Below are 24,046 nucleotides of genomic sequence, written 5' to 3'. Positions count from 1 at the left end.
ACGGCAGAAATAGGCGCCGTTGTGGTACCTATACATTAGAGATTATGTTTATAAATGGATTATAATATTAATCAACTATTTTCAGATGATTTCCCCTTCACAAATATAAATGTATATAACATACACGACGTATCAGAATGGCGCGATCTAAATCTCAAATTCATATTACAAGTGATACGAGACTATCGACTCCTAAGAGCTCACAGCGCTCCGTTTCCAAACGAACGGTACCAATCCATGGCGTACATCGACGACATCAGAGACGGAACCGAAGACGACCTCTACACACGATCAACCGAACAACAGGACGTTCGATCTTCAGATCTATCCGCGGACTCATCCGTCAACCCGTCACCGGAACCAACCAAACAAGAAGTGCCGGACATCTTAGACTTATTATACAGAAGCTCTGAAGCTGTACCGGAATGCAGGGAACTGATCGAGCCACGGGAGAATGTCTCAGTGTGGGATTCGAAGTCGTATCTCGTCGATATGTATCCGTCCTGCTCGGCCTTGTTGAGGAAATCGCAAGCGTGGGACAAGGATGGCGACGGGCTAATAGAAAATGGCGGCTTCCCGGATCAAACTTATGATGCTTGGGTTATGTCTGGGCCGAGGTAGGTAGGCGATTACGAATGTTATTTTACTTGTTTATTGAAATTATATCAAAGTTATTAATTAATGTTGGTAAAAAAATAATATAGTTATGAATATCAAAGTCATACATTTTATATCTCGAATCAAAAATTCATGGACGAAGCGGGAACCCGGGCCTGGTTTCGTCCGAGCGCTCTTACCAACTGATCCAACCTTTTGAGCGGTTCGGGTTCGCGTCCCGCATCGTCCATGAATTTTGGTACAAATTAAATTTGTACAATTAAGGAAGGAGTGAGAGATATCACTTAAAAATAACAAACGATTTAACTGACGTGCTGGTAACAACAAGACTCACAAATCAATCATTCAAATTAACACCTTATTACTTGGCAGTAATGTTCAAATTCTATTGCATACAGTCATAAGAAGCTCATTGATTATGGTGCGAAAAAGAGACGGACGATCACTCTTTCGATGTGATGAGTGGTGATTTTAGCTGAAAGACATCCACTGCTGGACAAATGCCTCCCCAAAGATAAAATAGTACTCAAATATAAAATCTGTAATATGATATTCAATATTTAGAATTGAGTGTTTTTTCCGATTACTGCTAAAGACCCGAGCCGGATCTATAGTTTGGCTGTACTCAAAGAGCAGTCTACGCCTTGCGCGTTCAGTATAATAACACGCTTAAGATGCTGTTGGGTTTTTCCAAAATACTGCAGTGTTTCCGGTATTTTCGCGGAAACGCTTAATGACGGTTTCTATGCAATTATGAGGAAAAGAACCGCCTTCATAATGCGCCCCGTAAGAGACAGCACCAACAGAGCATCCTTAGTGTGATAGCGAGTAGGTTCAATTGCCCCCTAATGAGGCACTGAGCGAAACTTAGGATAGGAGATTTTCGCGTAAAAGTCGGGTTCACTAAAATAATAAAAAAATTGAGTCTTACGCAAAAATCTAATGTAAAAACACAGTTATAGCGCTTTCCGACGATCCGAATTCGATCCGTACCCGTGAAAACACAGTCCGAAGTAGTCGTAGAACTATTTCTACGGGATTTCACGCACTAGATCCGGCTTCCGTCATCCGATTTCTTTCCGTCAACCGTTAGAAATAGTTCTACGACTACACCGGACTGTATATTCACGGGTACGGATCGGATTCGTATCGGACGTAATTATTTTTATTATTATAGATAATCCATCTATTCACAGTGCGTACTGTGGCGGTCTGTGGGTGGCTGCAATAAGCGCGGTGCAGACCATGGCTCGCATACTTGGCAACACTGAAGACGAAAAGGAGTTCGCGGATTTATTGGAACTGGCCAAGAAGTCTTACGAAGAGAAACTGTGGAACGGCTCCTACTATCTCTTCGACACGAAACCTTCTAACAAGAAGGTTGTAATGGCTGATCAGCTTGCAGGACACTGGTACGTTTTTTTTTTATATATGAGAGGGGGCAAACGGGCAAGAGGCTCACGGGATAGGGAGAGGTGAGGCAAACGCCCATGGACATCCGCAACAACAGGTGTGTCAAGAAATGCGTTGCCGGCCTTTTTGGTGGGAGTATGCTTTTTTCTTGAAGGTCCCTAAGTCGTATCTGTTCGGGAAGACCGCTGCCGGTAGTTGATTCCATAAAGTGGCTGTGCGAGGCAAGAAATTTCGAACAAAACGCGCGGTTGTGGAATGCCAGACGTCTACGTGATGCGGATGGTACTTTGCACGTAATGTCCGATGGTGGAATTCGGCCGCTGGAATCAACCCGAACAGCTCCACTGAACACTCCCCGTGATAAATGTGGTAGAAGATGCAGAGAGAACCCACATCTCTACGCAATGCTAGAGAATCAAGCCGATCGGAGATGACTTGATCGTCGATGATTCGAGCCGCTCTTCGTTGTATGCGGTCAAATGGAAGAAGCTGGTACTGGGGAGCACCCGCCCAGAGGTGAGAACAGTACTCCATGTGAGGCCGAATTTGCGCCTTATAAAGTTGCAGGCGGTGGCTTTTAGTGAAATACTGTCTCGCCTTACTGAGTACACCAAGCTTTTTTGACTGGGAAGTTGCGTTTACTTTTGAAGTTATAACCCTTCCTAACCTTCCTTAGGCACCATGACGTTAGTTGGTCAACTAGATTCTGATTCCTGCCGCCGAATTACACCTTCGCACGACACGCCACAAGTTAGGATATTATCCTCACCATCTGGATGTGTGGCGGTCCTCTACAGTGCGGTTATCAAGGTACTTCCTTGCACTACAAAGCTGTGGAATGAGCTTCCTTGTGCGGTGTTTATTATTATTATGTGTCTATTCCATAAAAAAAAACTAGACGATTTGCATCATACTTCAGCTACCAAGCCTCTTGTAACTCATACGTCTACTGAACTACAACCAATTTTTTAGGGGTTACCCTTATCATTTAGGGGTATGAAAAATACATGTTAGCCGATTCTCAGACCTACCCGATATACACACAAAATTGTCAAAGAAATTGGTTTAGCCGTTTCGGAGGAGTTTGTTACAAACACCGGGACACGAGAATTTTATACATAATATATTAGATTGTATTATATAACGTCTCTCGTGTAGGTTCCTGCGTGCGTCTGGTTGGACCGAGCAAGTGTTCCCCGAGGCGAACGTGAAACGAGCGCTGCAGACGATATTCGACAACAACGTGAAGAAGTTTCTGGAAGGAAGGTGCGGCGCGGTGAACGGATTCGTGAGGAACGCGCGGGGAGGGGGACATGTTGACACCACGGCGCTGCAGAGTGAGGAGGTGTGGACCGGCGTCACCTACGGTCTGGCCGCGCTGATGCTGTACGAGGGTAACTGTCACCACTATTGTGTACTAGCTGGCTGAAATAATTTCGTTTTTATACAATAGGGGGCAAACGGGCAAGAGGTTCACGGATGGGGAGTGCTGAGGCGAAAATTTGTTTATAATCGGTTCAGTAGTTTATTAATTCATTAGGAGTGTTACAGCTTTACAGAGTTACAGTATAGTCGACAGACAGCTTGCAAGATAAAAAAGACGTTGGCACTCGGGGACTGCCGCGGTAAAACTATTGAATAGCATTTTTTATCGACTAATGCAATAATAATTATTTATTTATTTTATTTATGCATTTTTTTTTGATAAAATTAATTTTAAAAAAAGCAAACAGGAAGTGAGTATAATTTAATGAGCAAGATTTGATTACAGACAGACAACGGGACAGGTGAAACTAAATAAAAATGCTTGGCATAATAATAAAAATTAACAAAACGTGATAAAAAAATAAAGAATTTAAAAAAAATCAAGATTTACCCCAGGCTCGAACCTAGGATCTTCTGCACAAAAAGCATACGTTATAACCGCTGTTCCACGGCAACTGTAATGACCGTGCCGAAATATCTATATACATCTAGTAAGTAAGTGTTAGGTTATTTTCGTTACGGAATTTCTGGATTCGGTCTCCACGCTCAAGGCCCGCGATAGAAGCTATGCAATAGCTTAAAAATTCTATTAAAGAAATAAATGTTGGATAATTTTCTAAATAATAAAATGACAAACAGCCTTTTAAATATAAAGCACAATAAAATAATAATATATAAACAGAGCCCTTTTTAATAATTTTAATATACGAATATATAATATTGTGACAAAATGTTGTTTAAAAAAAGAAGAGTTTCTTTCCCGTTCTTCTCAAGTCTAAGGCATACATTTTCGAATGGGAGTTTTTGACGTTCAATAAGTGATAAAATATTTGAATTTGAATTGAGACAGAATCTTACAATAGCTGAGTGCTTAAGATGTTAGCCGAATTTTAGATTTGTTTATATCAAGATTTTGTTAATAATTTAATGGTAAGAAACTTCTCGCGTGGTTCATCCATCGTGAAATCAAGACCAATCACTTGAGAACCAATCTAACATTATAGTCTACAGTTCGTCACAGTATACCAAAACCTGTTGTTGCGGTTTTCATCTCATACCAGGTTTCCATTTGTCCCTTTTAGTTATTGTCGTACTATAAACTAATAGACTCACAATCGCTTATTAAAAGGTCGTCAAAAATGTCCGAGTGGCGTTGTATATAAGGATTAACTTCTATCATTAAATAGATATACAAATAACATTAAAACATTCATTCATATAACACCTTTCGTGGCAGTATCTTGCGTGCGAAAGATACGAAGAAGAGGTCGTCTCTTTCGAACATTTCGTTGGCGATGGAAATTTATTTATTTAACAAAATGATTAAAATCGTCAAGTTATTGACATAATATTATTAATTTAAAGGGGCACTTACCTGAAATACGACACTCCATCCTTTTTAAGTTTGGATATGCTGTTATTTGGACAGTTTTTCACTGAACACTTTATAATTGCGTGGCGTTGTATTCAAAGCGCGGTCAAAATACAACTGAACAAAACTCTGCCTAATAGACGCGTAGGCAGACATTTGCTTCAGACAATTTTTGAGTGTGTTTCTGAGTCTAGTTGTTTAGTGTACGTCAATGCTTTAAGTATAAAAATACAGAAACATAATCATGACCAACAGATTTGCTATTGATTTTCCATTAAAAGAATATTATAAATGATTTAATTCCATTTTTAGGTATGCACGAGCAAGCGTTCGTAACAGCCGGGGGATTGTACAACACTCTTACCAGAATGGGCTTAGCTTTCGAAACTCCTGAGGCCTTGTATGAAAATGGGAACCATCGCTCCATCGGCTACATGAGACCCTTGGCTATCTGGTCAATGTACCAAGCCATCTTGACCCGGCCTCCACCCAAAAATACCACCAATGGACACATTCACGTCGAAAGTGATACAACATTTTTGTGATTAAAAAGTGTTTAACTCAATTCTGGTTGGGAATTATAGGATTATATCTTTATTATTGAATTAGGCGTTACTTGGCGGAAATCCATAATTATCCAAATTCTTGAGTGTCAAATTCTGTCACGAGACTGCCATATCACGTCGATCATCTGCAGAGTTTCGTTTCAACGATTGACAATCAAGAAAACTCACAAATTTTGGATGATTATATATTTTTTGGATTGTACCATGCACTATGGTGGTTGTGGCTATCTCACTAATTGGCCGTACACTGGGCTTAGCCTGTACCTAAAAAAGAGAAAATACAAAACGCGAGGTTAAGGTTTAACAGGTACTAAACGGAACATTGGTAATTGAGGGTATATTTAATTTAAAATGATATGAAATATCAATAAAATATTATGAAAAGTGTTGATAATCTTGAATGGCTTTATACCCCGGACAAGAAACAATGAATTAAGAAGCTTTAAACCTAGTATAAAATAGTTTACTATAGAGCTAGGATAAAAAATCTTACAGTAAAATCGGGGTTTTATAAATCGATTCGTTAACGATGACATTACTATCAATGCCTTGAAATAAATCTTTTTGTAGCCTATAGATTCGTGATAGAAATATTATTAGTATATTAGAAGATACCTCATGGTTCCTTTTTTAAATAGTTTCTTAATGTCACATAATATCGATATCTCAGTTTCAAAGAGTAACAATTCACAGAAGAGTTCTCAAACAAAATTCAAACAACACCTCGAAATACTTCATTAATGTATGAAAGGAAAATATTTATTGGAAGTAACTAAACTGCATTCACTTATCGACTTGTTTCTCTATGGTAATGGTGAGTTATGGGTTTTGGAAAAATTTCTCATACTTTTCACAAACTCAACGAATTTTAGACTTGTTTCATTTTGGAACTGATGTATCGATATAATTTAATTTAATACGACACTAAAATGAAACCTTTTATTTGTGGCAATGGCTGTGAATAATAAATAAAAGAATGTTATTAAATTTATTAAAGTATTTAAAAACAATAAAAACACGTAATTTGACAAAGGCTTGAAGTTGTTGAAATTTCTAAAGATATATCTTGTAATTCCCTAAGCAGTTTTGATCATCAAGTGCAATAAACTTACGCTTAAGAAACCTAATGTTACCAGTGGCAAATTCTTAGAAAATTTCTCACCTGTTCGGTTGTGCACAATTATGGTATTAACTATAGTAAATTGTACGGTATTATTTATCAATTATTAATAGAAGTAATAATGGATTGTTTTTTTTTTAATGTCTAAATTGTCTGTTCGCCGAGAGTTGATAAATACTATGGGACGTATCGCGACTGTCGTTTAACTATCGCAATCTGTATCAAGTATGTGGTACGAGGGACACATATGTTATAGTTATTTATGTAACTATTGTGTTATTAAACCCCTTAATAACCCTTGTATTATAACACGAATGTGGGTTTATGATAATAGTATCACATGAGTGTTTTAATACCTAATTATCAACAGTTGCATACAAAACTTTACTACCCTAATATGAATTCTCTACATAAAAGATTCTGAAACAGTTAGCTTACTGCTAATATTTAAAAAAAGCCAGTCCTCGTAACCAAAGGAGTGTTATTGTGAAAACGGATAATGTAATGTTGTACTGAATTTCATTACAACACTCGTTTTGATGATGTAATGGTTATTAGGACATTGAGTGTTTTAATGTAGGCAATAAGCTAACAGTTTTAGAATCTTTAATAGAGGATTTAACGCATGGGCGTAGATAAATGAATTTACAAGCAAATATATCTTTTCCTGGCACAGTAAAGTCTAAATGCCTAGTTTGATGCTACGTTCATAGATTGAAAATGCGTAAAAACCATGTTGAAATCATTTAATTTTTATTCACTCTCGTCGAACAGAGTTTAGTCAATAATAGCTAAGTAGTGTGTTTATCCATATACATAATAATTTTATCGCCGCACTATAAGCAAATGAAAAAAAAAATCATGTAATAACTTGCGTGTGGGGTGAACTCATGGTAATCAGTAATCACCGCCGCCGGTAGTAACACCAGAGGAAGTACAAGAACGTTGCCGCCTGTGAAAGAAGTTGTAATTACGGGCACTTAACAAATTCTATTTGTCAGGCGTGAAAAGAACAATCTAGATTTGGAGCCCTGTAGTAACACAGGATAAAAGTGGACTGTATTATGAATTTTATTTATTTGTTATGATTATATAAATATGAAAGTATCTAGTGATGAAAACTAAAAAGACTTCTTGAATGTTTGTAATGTTCTCAATGTGCTCCTCAATATTGTTTTTTCCATCAGACTAAGTTAGACAGCTAATTAATTTTAACGGGTTTTCTAGACGAATTTGAGTGGTGAAAAGTGCAGTTTCCTTCTAAGACCAAAAACGTTATTTCGTTCGTCTGGAGTTTCGTGGGAGCATGGATAGCAATGATAGCTATCATAATACTAACAATAATGATTGTTCGCGTATTTCGGCGTTTTTACACTAATGACAATCACTCGCTGTAGCATAAATCATCAGTGCGCATGGGACGGACGAGCCCGTTTATCGATAGTTGTACTTGTCTGCCTATCTATCAATTTGGTATGAATTCGAATCAAACTATATTATGTTTCGAGTCTATTTTAGGTTATACGAATGTTTCATTTGTAAATCTCGATGGGGAAATTAACCACTTTTCGTAAAATGGATTGTCGGGGTATTATTATTAATGATTATAGCACAATTATTATTATTATTATTTGCAAGAAAAAACATACTTGTCTGTTGTGTACATATAATAAATATTGCTTTTATTTCTCTCATAACATCGATACGACAGTGGAACATCACTATGCCTACCGTAAGAGTGCGACACAGAGCGCACATTCGGACGAGTGTTTGAGATTACTGTACGATAAATAACGAATAAAATCAATTTAATTACGCATTTTAAATACGGGGTGTTTTTTATCATGTTAGATGGATTTTAAAATGATAAAATCGCTCTAAATATTAAATAATATTATGATTTTACCGACTAGTAACGTAACACCAAATATACAACGATATTAGACATGCATAATTATCGAAGTCACTAAGATTAATAAAAAAAATATTTATTATTTAATTTTTATAAAAACAATAATCATTTTTTAACTTTTGTATTTTCTTGTGTTAGGTATTATTTATTAAATTTATCTTAGATAATTTATACGTCTACATAGACTGACAGATATGAATGCGACGAAAAAAGAGCTCCGAATTATTAACCTAAATTTTCAGCAACGCATGCGCACTAAAATATAGTGGCATACGTATTGCGAGTGCAAGACTTAGCTTGTTACGCACACTAAAGTAATAAACCTGGCCTGTTGTCATGCGTTGCCTGTACGAGGATTCATCTAGACATATAAATTATCTAAAAAAAATATTTGCATCTTTGCCTTTTGTTAACTTTTTTGATGTATACGTAATTATTGTAAAATGAAATGTAAACAAATAATTTCAAATCGGGATTAAATCCATTCTTATAAAATATTTTGTGTTTTATTTAACTAATTACAAGTGGAATACGCGATAATAAGCTAAAACAAACTTCTTTTCTCCAAATGAAGCCTGGTAAATTGGCCAAAGCTGGGTGTTACTTCCTTTCAATTAATAAATAAGAAATTATATGTAAAATTGCTTCTCATTGAAAGACTTAAAATAGAATTGGACCTAAGTGAGACCCTTGAGGAACACCCATAGGAACGTCATAGCTCATCTTAGATCACACTAGATTGAATGAAAACATACTAACTCGCAGAGGTAGCTAGGTATAATATCTAAACATATAAATAAAATTGGAGTGTCTGTAATATTGAAATAACCGTTTTATACTTCATATATTATATGAATATATATATACGGTACAATTTTTGTTCCGTGTGTTTGTTGTGTTTGTTCCGGCTAATCTCGGAAATGGCTGGACTGATTTTGACGGGATTTATTGACAGGTAGCTGATGTAATAAGGAGTAACTTAGGCTACGTTTACTTTAGAAAAAATCTTTTATTTTAGAAAAATAAAGTAATTAAGTAAATCCAAGAAACTTTTAAACTCTAAAAATATTTTATATGGCAAAACGTTTGCCGGGTCAGCTAGTATTTAAATATAATCAGGTTTCATTGACATAACTATATAGTTTTTGTATGTTTATACATTACTTAGCAACAGACTTAAACTACTTGAGTCCATAGTTCAAATTCTAAATCCACTTGCTAAGACGTGTCTTAATGATAATTAGTGTTGCAATTTCTAGAATTTTCTATATTATGTAATACTTAACTCCACGTAGAGATGATTTTTATCAACAGATTAGTTTGAGCCTCACTTGATAGTGGGCCGCCATCGCTGAGTACGATGAGCTTAATCTGAATATTTAACTTTGGTACCGATAGTTCGTTGTACCACTCTCATTTTTCTAGAAAATTCTGTCTATTATTAGAAATGAGTTATGTTTATAATTTAATAGATATTCCCAACGAGCTTGTTTTGCTTTATATTTATCAACGACATAATAATTTTCAGAAATAATGTCGAAATAAGTTATTTTAATAACTTTCTTTTTTATCCAAGAGAACTGTTTTAAAATGAACTACATTATAAAATTTATTATATAATATAAAGATATTTAAAAAGCTATGGGTACTTAAGTTCAGTGTTCTGTGCCAGGTAGGTTTCTAAAGAAAAAAATTTGCACTAAAGATTATTATGTTTTAAAACATATTATTATCTTTTTTTATCGCAGTAAGGGACGAGACGACCAGGACGTTGAGCTGATGTTATTTGCTACGCCCTGCTCATTACAATGCAGTGCCACTAAGGATTCTGGAAAAACTTCTCCAAAAATTCTGAGTGGCATTACAATTGCGCTCGTCACCTTGGGAGATAAGTTATTAAGTCACTTCAGACCGAAACACAGATTACTGTGTTTCGCATTACATTACACATAACTGCTTCACGGCAGAAAAAGGGTGCCGTTGTGGTACCCATAATCTAGCCGGCATCCTGTGCAAAGGAGCCTCCTGGAGACTCACTGGAGAATCTTTATTGTTCTTGAACATGCGGAATCTAGCAATAAAAAAACAACCAAAAGTATACATTAAACATTTATTGTATCATATAAATGCATTGTTCGGAAAGTTATAAATATAAAAGTATTTATAAAATCTTAGTTCTAAATTATACGTAGGAGACGAACTCCTAAATTATAGGGTAGGTACATACACATCAAATTTAAACTAACTTAAGAATATTTTTGTACCTTTACAGTTATCAAATAAATAATGTAGCTGTATTCGTATTTAGCTATTGAATAGAAAATAAATATTTACAATATTTACAAAAAAAAGTAACTCCAAATTTTATTCAGTCTTGTAGAATGTTGTTTTATCGATTTCAATATGGATGAATTAAACAATGATGACAAATGCTGTTATTGTGGAATTAGAATAATGAAGCTACGGATCTATAGCCCAGTGCCGGATTATGCAACCGCGGGGCCCCGTAGCAAATTCTTTCAAAGAGACGATCTATATTTTATTTATTCATTAGGGCAACTAACAAATTACTCTCTTTACGTGCACACATATATAGGTAGTAATAATATGAATACGAGTTAATTCAATTATAAGTTACCACAGCATTTTCATAATTTTAACTAGGTTTTAAAACTTTAACAATTTTATTCTAAAATCTACAATAATATTGTCATATTAGTGGTTTATAATATACTACTAGATATATTGGAAATAGTCGGCTACCGAGTATCTGACTTGTCTAAGTTTCACATTTCTGTGACATCAAGTAAATTCAATATAACACATACTAACTCTACTTAATAAGTTTCATTCAAAAATTTACGCTCAGGCAGAGATGAGTGGGTTAAATATGCGGGGCCTCATTTCGCGCGGGGCCCCTAGTAAATGCTACTCTTGCTTAATGGGTAATCCGGCACTGGATTTACCTGATAGAAGGGGACTAAACCACAGTTTTGTCATAACTCGGCTATTACACAAAGCAACATGGGGATGTGGTGTGAAAGATACCGGTTTGCTAGATTGCGTATCGGTACTTGTATTTAGGCATGTCACGGACATGAAATCTATTTGGTGTTCTCATTATGCCACAATACGATTTTGATATTAAGTGATTTTTTTTAAATCAAATTAGTACTTTTATACTTTAAATATTCGCATCACCTGTGCTTGAATGATTGTAAGTCAATATCTCATAGCAAGTTTTTTGAGCCAATCTATGCTTTTTTTTAGCCACTAGACTTTGAGATATCCTTGTAGGTATTTAGCGGCAGAAAGGAGTTGACTTACTATTAGTGTATCAACACTAATAGTAAGTCAAGTCACTCATGTGGTTTTCATGTACCTACGTGGAAGAGGGATTTTTAAAAAATACAATATGCAGCGATGCCACATAGGTTCACTTGTTGTCTTAAAATTCATTTTACGAATAAGTATTTGACATAAAAGAATGCCTAAGAGTGAAGTCAGGGCAAAGGAATAAGAGGAAGACGGAGGTCTGCAAGCTCTGCCTGTCTCAGACAAGTAATTATTGAGTGAGTGATTGTTATATGAATGAATAACACAGAGTGCATGAGCGTTTCTGAAGAATGGGCTCAAATCCTCCGGTCTCCAGTATCGTTCCCGGATGCCAGAAGCAGTCGGGAATAGAAACTGAAGCTCTTTGGGGTGAACTGGGCTGGTTGGAATAAAAAGATGAACCGACATGCAGGATGACCCAATCAAGAGTCTAAGATGAGATTTATGGAGCGTATTAAGACTTTGCTCTGATTTTACTTACGTAAAACTTAGCTGAGGGCTGTTTTAGCTTAAGCTCAGCTTAATTTCAGCTGTAAAAAACCAAAATTGATCACGCTGCTAGGTCATTCTATACGATAGCAAATTCTAAGTTTATGTATAAACGCATATCATAGGGTGTATTTTGATTTAAAAAAATGGTACGCGAGTATTTTATTTAAAACAATCCTAATAAGTATACCTAGTGATTGAGAACAGCACACGAATTAACTTTACGCATTAGATGCTTTATACGTTCATCATGGAAACAACGAAAAAATTGAATTTGCCAGTTAACCACTATTTTGACTAATGCACGCGCACGTATACAAAGTGACATACAAATCGTGAGTGTAAGACGTAAATCACGCACACTAAACCAATAAATCCGGCCTGTTTTCATCCGTTGCCTAACATTAAGAGGCTTTATCTAGACGTATAAATTATTTTAGCTTTTGAGCTGACTTTAGGTTTTTTTACGCCCATCATTTTGTCATAACGTTCAGAACAGCGTTGAAGCTTACAAACTTGTTCACATCCCATAACATATTAACACCATGATAGTTTGTCATCTTTGTTTCATACTTCTTTATAATATAACCTAAGGGTTAGTAGCCGATATATTCATATACAAGTGGGCCCCGTCTCTATCGTCACATCGTAACGCCGAACGCTCGCGCGCGCCGAAATTCATTCGTAAATGAGTCGAGTCGGAATCGAAGTCGAGTCGCTCGCGTGACGCCGAAGTCTCCCTCTCGACTATTGTAGCCATGTGTTGACCTCTGAAACATAAGTAATAGTTAAGTTTAATTAAAAATAGGTATAATAAGAAAGAAGAAAATGAATTGTTTATAAGAATTGCACTGCAGTAACATCTTCTTGTATTTTTGCATACAAGGAAAAGCGGCTCGAATCATCGACGCTCATGTCATCTCCGATCTGCTTGATTCCTTGGCGTGGCGTAGAGATGTGGGTTCTCTATGCATTTTCAATCGTATTTATCACGGGGAGTGCTCAAGGAGCTGTTCGGGTTGATACCAGCGGCTGAATTCCACCACCGCACTGTCCGGTGGTTTTCGCATTGACTTAATCGTCAAAATATGAAATTTTAGTCTGCAAATGCGCGTTGCGCGAAGAAATTTCTCGCCTCATGCTGCCTTCCTACCTTCACCACTTAGAGTCGACAAGACTTAGGGAACTTCAAGCTAAGAGCGTACTCCCAAATTAAAGACTCAACGTTTCGACCTGGTGTTGCGGACAGCTGCCAACACCAGGAGTCAGGTACGTGGTCACCTTTCGAGGACTTAACTGCCCCAAGAGCCATCTGTACGTTGAGCTTTGTGCTCTTTGTGCAACGATCTGGGCTATTTGGGACGAGAAGATTTTTATGGAGCTTCCCGACCGCTGTCCATCCGAGTTGGATTCGACGAGTGACCTCTTTCGCGAAATTGGACGTGCCTAACTGGATTGTTTGTCCAAGGTAGATGTACTCGTCAACAATTTCGAGAGTACAGTTCCCAAAGGTTGTTACAGGAGTAGGTGCGAAATGGACATTTGACATGATCTTCATCTTGTTCATGTTCATTTTGAGACCTACTGCTTGGGAAGCTGTATTGAGGCCATCGAGCATAATATGGCTTAAGTCTTCCATGGTCTCTAAGTCTAATAAACTTTATTCAATTAGGCATACACTAATCGCTTTTGAATCGTCACCACAAATATTTCTTTTAAACTACTGAATTTACCATATGTTCGTAAAATTTGAGCTCGTGAGAAGAACATACAAGAAATTCAGTCCAGAAGCTTATACACATCATCCAATGCAGTGTTGAACAGCTTAGGCGATATGACATCGAATTGTCTGATTCATATTCTACACATACACACATAATATTATAATGAAATAGTACCAGTTATAGTCAAGTGGTTTGACCCCCACAATCTATCAAAACAATAATCCTTTCATTTGCCTTAATTATAACTGTGTTGTAAAGGAAGCTATAGAGCTAACGGCATGAGTCAACAAGCTAAACATTTGTGTAGATGAGATAAATTGACAATTAAGTTTACCTATTGTCGTGTTTGGGATGTCCAAATGTTGTGAATTGAGGACATCCGTTGACCGGACGCGGCGGGGGCGGGATTAAATAATCGTCGAGTCTGCTGTCGCCGTCACAAGTGGAATTCATAGTTAGCGTGCTCGAAGATATCTAAAAAACAAAATGAAAATTTAAGACTCCTTATTTCAACACAATCTACAAAAATCACACGAGAATGTTATATACTACACCTAGTCTGGCCATAAATACTGAAACAAAGAAAAAAAAATTGTCTATTGCAAAAAACATATATTCCTTATTCAGTATGTTAGTTAAATAGATAAATATACACTAATTTAAGCCAGATTATTTTCCGTCAAAAACAGAGGTCTCGTTGTACCTATTAATACAAGCGTATGGAGTTTTAAAAATTGCATTTTGCTCCATACCTACATTGTGCAATGCAATCACAGCGATTCGGGTTTCTTTATCACCCCACATCATTTTAATATCGCAATATATTGTAGGTACAATGTATTGGCGCCAAAATGAGAAAACTCAGTGAACAATCACTTTAAAATGACAGATTACAAATTCAAATGTAATATTATTTTGTTTATTTTTAATTGTAACAATATTTATGGCCAGCACTATTGCACTGCGCAGAGATGAAGATGTTCAGGTGGGCAGGTGGTGTAACTAGGCTGGATCAGGTCAGAAACATACACATAAGAGGCACCTTTAAAGTAAGACCTATCCCAGATAAACTGCAGGAGAGCCGTCTGCGGATGTACGGACATGTTATGAGGCGACCATGCAACCATATGAGCAGATAAAAGTGTTAGATATAGTAACTAAACCTCGAGGACGAGGAAGACTCCGAATCACATGGATGTCTATAGTAAATAAGAACCTGAAAGATGCCCACATAAACAAAGAGACGACCCAGGACCGAGCCACCTGGAGACACATGATACGGAGGGCCGACCCCAAATAAAATGGGAAAAGGCCAGACCAAGAAGAAGTATTTATGGCCAGACTAAGTATATAGAAATAAAATATTTGTCACATCAAACTTTAAATTTATATTAGGTAACGGTACGCTTATTGGAACTGAGTAACAGGTTGTTTTCCCATGTTGTTTGTCATTTAAATTTAGTATTGCAAGTAATTTGAAGTTAAAATTGGTACTTACAATAGATCTAGCCTTATCGTCGTGTTCCGACTGCACGCTGTTGGTCTCACCAACACTTCCACCGCTCACTGTGCTGAGACGACCCGACGATGATGAACCTAAGAAAAAAAAATTGTGTTAAAAAATACTAATATGGTTTAAGTAAGTCTATATTGGTTATGAGCTCTGGTAATTAAGTGCACTTATTGAACGTCAAAAGCCACCATTCATTCGAAATAGTATGCCTCAGACCTAAGAAGAACGGGCGCAAGAGACACAGCGGTCTTTTTGTTTTAATAATTCGAAAGTTATGTAAAACATAGAAAACACTTTATGTTGTTGCTATAATAGATACTCACTGTCGCTAAGACTGCTGTTGGGTCTGGTATTACCGTTCCGTTTCTCGATGGTTCCTGTGTTATTGTCGGGATCTAAAAAAATATAAAATAACACATTTTACACAGAAATGTGGTTCGGTTTGTAAGGCGCCGTAGCTAGTGACGATAGGAATTTCGATACGTACTACAGAATTCTTGGTTTCAAGAATCCTGACTTAGTGTATCCTAATAAACAAGGCGTATGTTATAATATTACATTGGTAGAGTTATATCATTGTTGCCTATAATTTCATTTACCAAATACCCTATAAAATCTAGATGCAATTTTGAGTTAGCAAGTATAAATGTGACTTACGTTTATTCTTATTCTTTGAAAATATTTTCTTGACCCTCTCAAACGGTGTTGGTCTTTTCAAATTATCTTTGATTTTCTGTTGGATTTTATCATATTCTTCACGCATTTTATTTAACTGCTCCTGTTTTTCTTTCATAGACTGTTGTGTTTCATTTCGATGCTTCCATTCCATGACTAACTTTTCAACTTCAGAAATCGTGAACACATTGTTCTTGAAGTCATTTATGATTTCAGCGAGTTCATCTTGTCCGGTTGCGTCTTTTCCTGATTTAACTGAATTTCCACTGTTACGATTATCTTTGGTGTTCAAATTTATCTGACTTATATCAGATGTCGGTGTTTCTATTATAAATGCTTTGGTTTCTTCGGTGGGAGAATATAGGAATATATCTGACTGGTGTGCGAAAAGCCTTGAACTGTTTGCATACAGGTTGTTCGGTCGGAACTTAGGACTTTCAACTTTTATATTAGATGGATGTATTATATAGTCATGATCGATAGCTATTTGAATTCTATTTTCAGTCTCTCTAAGTTGAAAATCGTTTTGGTATAATTGTTCTGCTTTAGGTATCTGTAGGCTAGGCCGTTGTTTCTTAGATTTAATATCCATCTTGTCTAGATTTTCTTCCAAACTTTGCGTGCATGCTTCGCTAAACGGATCAGTGATAAAGTCAACGTCTGATTTCTTTGCATTTTCTCGTGTGGGTGAATCGACTGTGTCTGATGACTCTACAATACGTAACTCATTGTCAACAACATTTTCTCCGTCTTGATCTTCATCTTTGCCATTATTGTCATCAGACATGTTCTTGAGATAGTAATACATATTTGAAAATTCGTTAATTTTCTGAAACAAAAAGTGAAATTGTTTTTTAAATACAGGTTAAATATGTTTATCAAGTAGGATTTCTTACTCCACTACCGATTTGCAAATCCCAATATTATTGCGATGCCTATGTCGTTGCAAAAAATATAATAAGGATCAAGTGGTCAATACCCAATGGTATTAAAACAGCTTTAGGCGTAAGTAAACTTATAGGCGTCATTATTTTTATTTTATTTTTATAAGTTTATAGTTTTACGGACAAACGAAGTTTTACCAATGTCATTATTTCAGTCGAAAGACGTCCACTGCTGGACAAAGGCCTATTTGCAATATAGTAGGTATGGAATGAAACTCACGAGATGGTCAGCGAGCATGTCGGCTAGCTTGTAATGCTTGTAGTCTCGAGCCAGGTCTGCAGGTGTGCGGTGGCGATGGTTGCGAAGCGCCAGGGCTGCCGCTCCACCGGGACACTCCAGCAGTTGCCAGCACACGCGCTCCAGACCAAACCGGGCGGCCCAGTGCAGCAGTGTCGGATACTCCTCGCCACCTGACAACACAACATTCAACTTAAATTGAGTCATAGGTCTATAGACTTGCATCCTAGGCCATCAAGTATATATTTTTTGGAGGCTTCTTTGCACAGGATGCCGGCTATAGTATGGATTCCACAACGGCGCCTATTTCTGCCGCGAAGCATTTATGTGTAAACATTACTGTGTTTCGGTCTGAAGGGCGCCGTAGCTAGTGAAAGTGCCGCTAAGAATTTTTGAGCTAATCAAGAATCCTGAGCGGCACTACATTCTAATGGGCAGGGCATATCAGTTACCATCAGCTGAACGTTCTGCTCGTCTCGTCCCTTATTGTCATAAAAAAAATACGGTAATCGTGTAAACGGCACGGCTCCGTGCCGTGCAAGCTGTCTCATATGTACACGGGTTCAAATTCTGAACATTCTATAGAAAAATGAGACATCTCCTCTCCCTCCTCTCCGCTTGATTAATTTCCGTCGAAGTTAGGCGGAGAGGAAATGTGGAAATAACGAAATCTGATTGGTTGTTAAAACACATCTCCTCTCCTCTCCGCTTTGGTGGAAAACGGGCCTTATGCAAGGTCGCCCGGCAGCGACGAGGGGTGGTTGCAATACCTACGAGTGTTATCGAGATACTAGAATGAACACGTCACCATGTTCCGCCCGTGTTCATGTGAACGAGGCTATACAAGTCAATACATTACTGGAAAGACGGTGGCCGCGTCAAAACAGTGTATAAAGTGAATAGGCACGGGTAACTGTCATTGTAGCTCATACATTTCTACTTAACACGGCATGGCGACCGTATCGTGACCGTGAGCATGTGAAAAGGCACTTAGGGCCTAACAGACTCATAATCGACTTAGCCGAGTAGTAGGCGACCTAAGTCTTTTGTGAGGCAATGTATATGCTTTTACAACAAGATCCCAGAAAATGTTCTAAACAAAATAATTACGTTATTCAAAAGAATTAAAAAACATGAATGACTTTCTCACTGATACCACAGGAATATGAAATAATAAGTTTAATTGTACAATATTACTTTGTAAACATATTATTTGATGAAAAAAAAAGCCCGCTGAGTTTGTTGCGCCCATTCTACTCACTTGTGAGGCATTCGATTTGGAATGGGTCGTAGTTTTAGACTTTCAATAAGTGATGTCACATCCTATTTTGAATAAAAATATTTGAATTTGAATTATATGTAAATATCAAAAGCATGCAAGATATAGTTAACAAAACAACATATTTTGGTTGGTGAATGCAAAAATCTATATAATAACTCAAATAAATAAATATAACGCATTTATCTTGTCTACAATCTGCACGTAAAGGGTTGTCATAAGTTTTGTTGAACCCACGTCGCGTATATCGGAGTTATTTATATTTTTTACAATGACACGAACGTGACCATAATAAATATTTCCGCATTAGTAGAACAATATGTGCATTTCTCGTGTTCAGTTCAAATATAAGTAATTGTTTTCTGAGCTTAAAAGTTCGATGATTTTTGTAAATACCCATAATTGTCTTTCATTCTTAGTAACTTCAAATATAATTTCATTATTGTTGCATCACTTTACATATTATGTTGTAATTGAAATGATTTGTTAAACGACGAAGATGTAAATGTTGATTTAAAGGAGAGGCAGTGAATTTCTTACCTTTTCTTCTCATAAAAGTTCAACCTTTTTCGAAAAGATAGTAAATGTGAATGAAAAGAAATCTATTGACATCCATAAGTGTCATTTCGTTGACCTACATGGGTAAAGTGATTTTGATTTGATTTGACTAAGATCACTGTAGCTTGGTCATAGCTGGTACACAATCAATAATAAGTTAGTTTTAGTTACCTCAGCCATAATCTTACTATAAAGGTACAGGTAAGTAGATCCTACTCTTTAAAAAACAGTAACGCTTCTGAAAATCGCCATGTTATCTCTAAGTAAGATCGTAGCTAAAGTTCAGCGCTTAGATAATTTATTTAGATAGAGTATCTTGCTGTTAGACAACAGATGAAAACAGGCCAGGTTAAAAACTTTAGTGTGCGTGATAAGCTACGTCTTACACTCGCGATTTGATCGCGTTGTGCGTGTTAGTGTGCGTTTATTGCTCAAAATAGAGGTTAGTTCTAAATACATTTTTGTTTGTTATGTTCTAAACACGTTTTCACAGCTGTCATAGTCTATCTATAAATGATGTACAGTGCTTGTTTTACACATGCAATATCAACCTAAAAAGAATGCAGTAGAAAGTTCATTCCAAAAGTTGAACGATTACTGTACCATACAGTTAGATCTTCTGATACCCTGTTCTACTTGTTAGATAGCTATAGGTCTAAGATAATTTATACATCTAGAGCCTATTAGTGTGCGTGACAAGCTACGTCTTACACTCGCGATTTGTATGTCACTTTGTGTTAGTGTGCGTAAATTCTTTTCCACGTCTATCTAAGGCTGTAGATATTTACTTACTTGATACGTCAGCTTTAGGGTTATACTGTTCGGTTGAAGACAGCAGGTTGAAGTGAGGTGGAATGTTCTTCTGGAATGCATTAAGCATCCAGCTGTCCAGCTGTTCTTTGCTAGTGGTTTTGAAGCCCAACGTCTGTAAGAAAAGTTTTATGTCAACGTTTTTTTTATGGAAGAGAGGGACAAATGAGCGTACGGGTGAGTCACCTGGTGTTAAGTGATCACCGCCGTGAACAGAGTAATCACAGGAGTGTTGCCGGCCTTTAAGGATGTTCGTGCTGTTTTTGAAGGTACCCATGTCGCATCGCCACAGGAACAGCGCACTAGGAAGTTCATTCCACAGCTTTGGTTTACGTGGAAGAAAGTTCTTTGAACGCCACACAACCAGATGGTGGGGATGATATCCTAATTTGTGGTGTGTCGATCGAAGGTAGAAGCGACAGGAATCAGGTGAAACAGCTCTTCGGAACACTCCCCGTCATAAATACGGTAGAAGACACACAAAGAAGCGACGTCTCTACGCAACACCAAGTGATCTAGTCTAGTGTTATATTGATAATTTTAATTAAAATTCAAAGAATCGAAAGTTGGCGTTCATATTTTAAATAATTTCACATTAAATGATCTATTACTAGGGATTGGATTATTCGAATAAAGATTATTTGAATTTGAGTATATATTTTTTTAGATCAACATGGTCGCTAACTATGGGTCTGATTAGAAAGCTCATGGTCGCTTACAGGGCAATGGAGAGGGCTATGCTAGGAGTTTTTCTGCGATATGAAATCAGAAATGAGCAGATCAGTAGAAGAAACACAATCACCGTCATAGCCCAAATGATTGATGAAACTAAAGTGGCAGTGGGCAGGGTACATAGTTCGACGGACAGATGGCCGGTGGGGCAGTAAAGTCCACAAATGGTGACAACGTATGAGATTTACCGATGATCTGGTCAAGATCACCTGAATACGTTGGATGAGGGCAGAGCAGGACTGATCTTCGTGGAGATCTTTGGTAGAGGCCTTTGTACAAAAATGGATGCCTTCCGGCTGATATGATGATGATGATGATATGTTTTTTTACCTGGCACATAAACTCCAGCGGATGGTCAGAGGCTCGGAGAAGTTGATCCAGTTCTCTTAGTCTACTCTCACATTTGATTTGTCTCCGGCCCAAAGACTGACCGTTCTTACTAACGCGGACCCACACCAGCATCGACACCTCCAAACAAGATTCTGGAATAATTTACAACGTGTAATAAAACAATGATTAGAACTATATTTACAATACTATGATTACAATAAATTAAAACTCTCATTACAGGGAAGTGTACCAAGAACACTATCACCAATTCCGATGGCTGATTGAACAAAATAGCTGCCAGCGCTTGGATTTTCAGTAGCCTTATTGAGGCGCGTATATAGGCAAATTATATTCCTGTATAGTAACAGATCAATTTTCTAAGTTAATGCCGAAACGCAAAGAACTCATAATTAAATTATAAAATAACATAATAAAAATTTAATTTAATACATATCTTATGCAAACCTATACCTTTAATATTAATAAATACTATTATTTATATGTGCTACCTATTGATAGGTTTTAAGTCGATGCCAAGCCCGCCAAGAACAAAACGTGGATAAAATCGGAACTTAACGTATACGATTTTGAAATTATGAGAATAATAGCGCTGGTCACCCGCTCTCGCCCTATGACCAAGGTCACAGGCATGTATTAACTCCTTAAGTCGGTAATATGTGTATTTTTTTTACCAGTAGGAGGCTCCTTAGTCCTTTGCACAGGAATCTACTACGTATAAATTAAATTTAGCAATGTTATTAATATAATATTATGAACCTAAGTTATTAATACATGCATTAACCGATTTTTCAAAACCCGTTGACGATTTAAGTTTTAACTGTAATTTCATCCTGTTGACCATTGACAAAAACAAGTTATATTAAATTAATATAAAAACCCTCAATGACCACACCTCTAGAGCCTATTACCTAATGATAAATGCGAACTAAGAAGATTGAATTATATATTATATTTTTTAAAATTTGCCATTTGCCACTTGACAAACTTAATATTAAAGGGATTGGGGGAACAACAGTCAACATGTGACAAGTCCTCCTTTTCTAAAATACGCAAATGTATATTTACCCGAAATGAATTATTACGAGTCTCCGAATGAGTAACAAATACAGAAAAAATATTAATAGTGCGTTGCTGTTTCACATTGTACATATACGAACACAGCGCCATCTAGTTGATATGCAGTTTAGTAGATTTTCTAACGTAGAGCAGTCTGTCTTACCATTGCTTTGCGACAGGATGCCAGCTAGATTATGGGTACCACAACGGCGCTCTTCTTTGCCGTGAAGCAGTAAAGTGTAAGCATTACTGTGTTTCGGTCTAGAGGGAAACTTAACTTAGTGAAACTTCTAGTCAAATGAGACTTAACATTTTATGTCTCAAGGCACTGCATTATACCATCAACTGAACGTCATGCTCGTCTCGTCCCTTAATTAGTTCACAATAAATTTATAATTTCAGTTATATTATTTAGATATCTTTACCTGGGATATCAAACTGTAACGTATATGGGTTTCGTTTCTTGAACGCAGGTATCTGTATGACTTCGCCTTTTTTGTCCACCATTATCTTTATACTGTCCTCTTCCCTAATTGGATCGTTGAGTAATGCTATCACCCTGCTCTGACCCTGCGTACCAAATGATAATATTAAATGTTACTTCTTTGTTCTCTTTGTAAAAGACATTTTAAATTACTCGTCTTACATTTGCGATTTGTATGTCACGTGTGTTAGTGTGAGGTTGACAGTTAACATCTATTTTGAGCAATGCACGCACATTAACACAAATGGTCATACAAATCGCGATTGTAAGATGTAGCTTGTCACGTACACTAAAGTAATAAACCTGGCCTGTTTTCATTGGTTGTCTAACAGCAAGAGGCTTTGTCTAGACGTATAAATTATCTAAGGAAAATTGATTCATGACCCACTTTTCTGATATTTCTTTTAAAATCGTTAAAACAGTTAAGTTTATATTTGTACGAAAAAGATTGTATAACAATTAGTGGACTTTCAATCCCACTAATATTATAAATGTGAAAGTTTGTATGTCTGGATGTATGTTTGAACTTCTTTAACGCAAAATCTACTGAATAGATTTTGATGAAACTTTACAATAATATAGCTTACACACCAGAATAACAAATAGGCTATAATTTAAAAATCTATAGTCTGAATTATACAAAATATAAAAGAAGTGTAATTGTTACTAATGAATACAACTAGCGCCATCTCTTATCAACTAGCAAGCAAAAGATCAATACAATTTATATGGCAAAACAACTTTTCCCGGGTCAGCTAGTACGTCTAATAATATTATAATAGTTACTTAGGGAATGTATGTCCAAGCTAATTTCGACCTACTTGTTTATTACTTGTTTAGTAGGAAAATGATATTAGTGTGGGTCACGATTAAATTTTGTCTATAGTACTTTAGGCACATAAGCGAATTTTCTAGAAACTGATAATCATAATGTCAACACTAGGAACAAACATAAACTTGTTATTACTCGGTTAAGTAGAAGTTAGTAAGTGTAAGTAAAAGTATAGTAACTTTTACAATATGATCCTAGAAAATTTTCAAAACTAATGTTACGAAATTAAAAAGAATTGTTAAGAGACGTTTGTGTTATGAAGATTTTTATAGAAAAAGAAGCCCACTGAGTTTCTTGCGCCCGTTCTTCTCGGGTCAATGGCGTAAATTTTCGAGTAGATTGTAGTTTTTGACGTTCCATAAGTGATTTCAATCCAGTTTTGAATTTATACTTATTTATTATTCAAACAAAACAAATCTTATGACTATATTTACAATACTACGACTACATAAAATTAAAACTATCATTACGTGGAAGCGTACCAAGAATACTGGCAGCATTACCGCGTTGGATAGGAAGGCTGATCCGTTGACCAAATA

At 36.5% G+C, this 24,046-nt stretch overlaps 2 protein-coding genes across 9 annotated transcripts in view; one reads left to right on the top strand and one right to left on the bottom strand.

The window, feature by feature from the left end:
- LOC126965380 (non-lysosomal glucosylceramidase) overlaps window positions 1–8,983 on the top strand; it is a 43,735-nt gene extending 34,752 nt beyond the window's left edge. For all 4 annotated transcript variants that reach the window (XM_050808940.1, XM_050808937.1, XM_050808938.1 and 1 more), the window contains exons 13-16: window positions 86–617; window positions 1,815–2,030; window positions 3,190–3,425; window positions 5,201–8,983. In XM_050808940.1, coding sequence (XP_050664897.1) covers window positions 86–617; window positions 1,815–2,030; window positions 3,190–3,425; window positions 5,201–5,433 — 1,217 coding nt within the window. In that variant the 3' untranslated portion in view covers window positions 5,434–8,983. The remainder of the gene's footprint in view (window positions 1–85; window positions 618–1,814; window positions 2,031–3,189; window positions 3,426–5,200) is intronic.
- A 1,599-nt stretch (window positions 8,984–10,582) lies between these two features.
- Window positions 10,583–24,046, bottom strand: part of LOC126965378 (phosphoinositide 3-kinase adapter protein 1) — a 66,331-nt gene continuing 52,867 nt past the window's right edge. For all 5 annotated transcript variants that reach the window (XM_050808933.1, XM_050808932.1, XM_050808930.1 and 2 more), the window contains 9 exons: window positions 22,617–22,761; window positions 21,115–21,266; window positions 20,035–20,167; window positions 17,388–17,578; window positions 16,206–17,052; window positions 15,872–15,943; window positions 15,534–15,631; window positions 14,370–14,509; window positions 10,583–13,081 (listed from right to left, as the gene is read on the bottom strand). In XM_050808933.1, the coding sequence (XP_050664890.1) occupies window positions 12,901–13,081; window positions 14,370–14,509; window positions 15,534–15,631; window positions 15,872–15,943; window positions 16,206–17,052; window positions 17,388–17,578; window positions 20,035–20,167; window positions 21,115–21,266; window positions 22,617–22,761 (1,959 nt within the window). In that variant the 3' untranslated portion in view covers window positions 10,583–12,900. The remainder of the gene's footprint in view (window positions 13,082–14,369; window positions 14,510–15,533; window positions 15,632–15,871; window positions 15,944–16,205; window positions 17,053–17,387; window positions 17,579–20,034; window positions 20,168–21,114; window positions 21,267–22,616; window positions 22,762–24,046) is intronic.

Source organism: Leptidea sinapis, chromosome 7 (assembly GCF_905404315.1).
Source record: "Leptidea sinapis chromosome 7, ilLepSina1.1, whole genome shotgun sequence".
Lineage (NCBI taxonomy): Eukaryota > Metazoa > Arthropoda > Insecta > Lepidoptera > Pieridae > Leptidea > Leptidea sinapis.
Note: the sequence above shows the minus strand (reverse complement) of the source record. Positions and strands in the feature narration are given on the sequence as shown.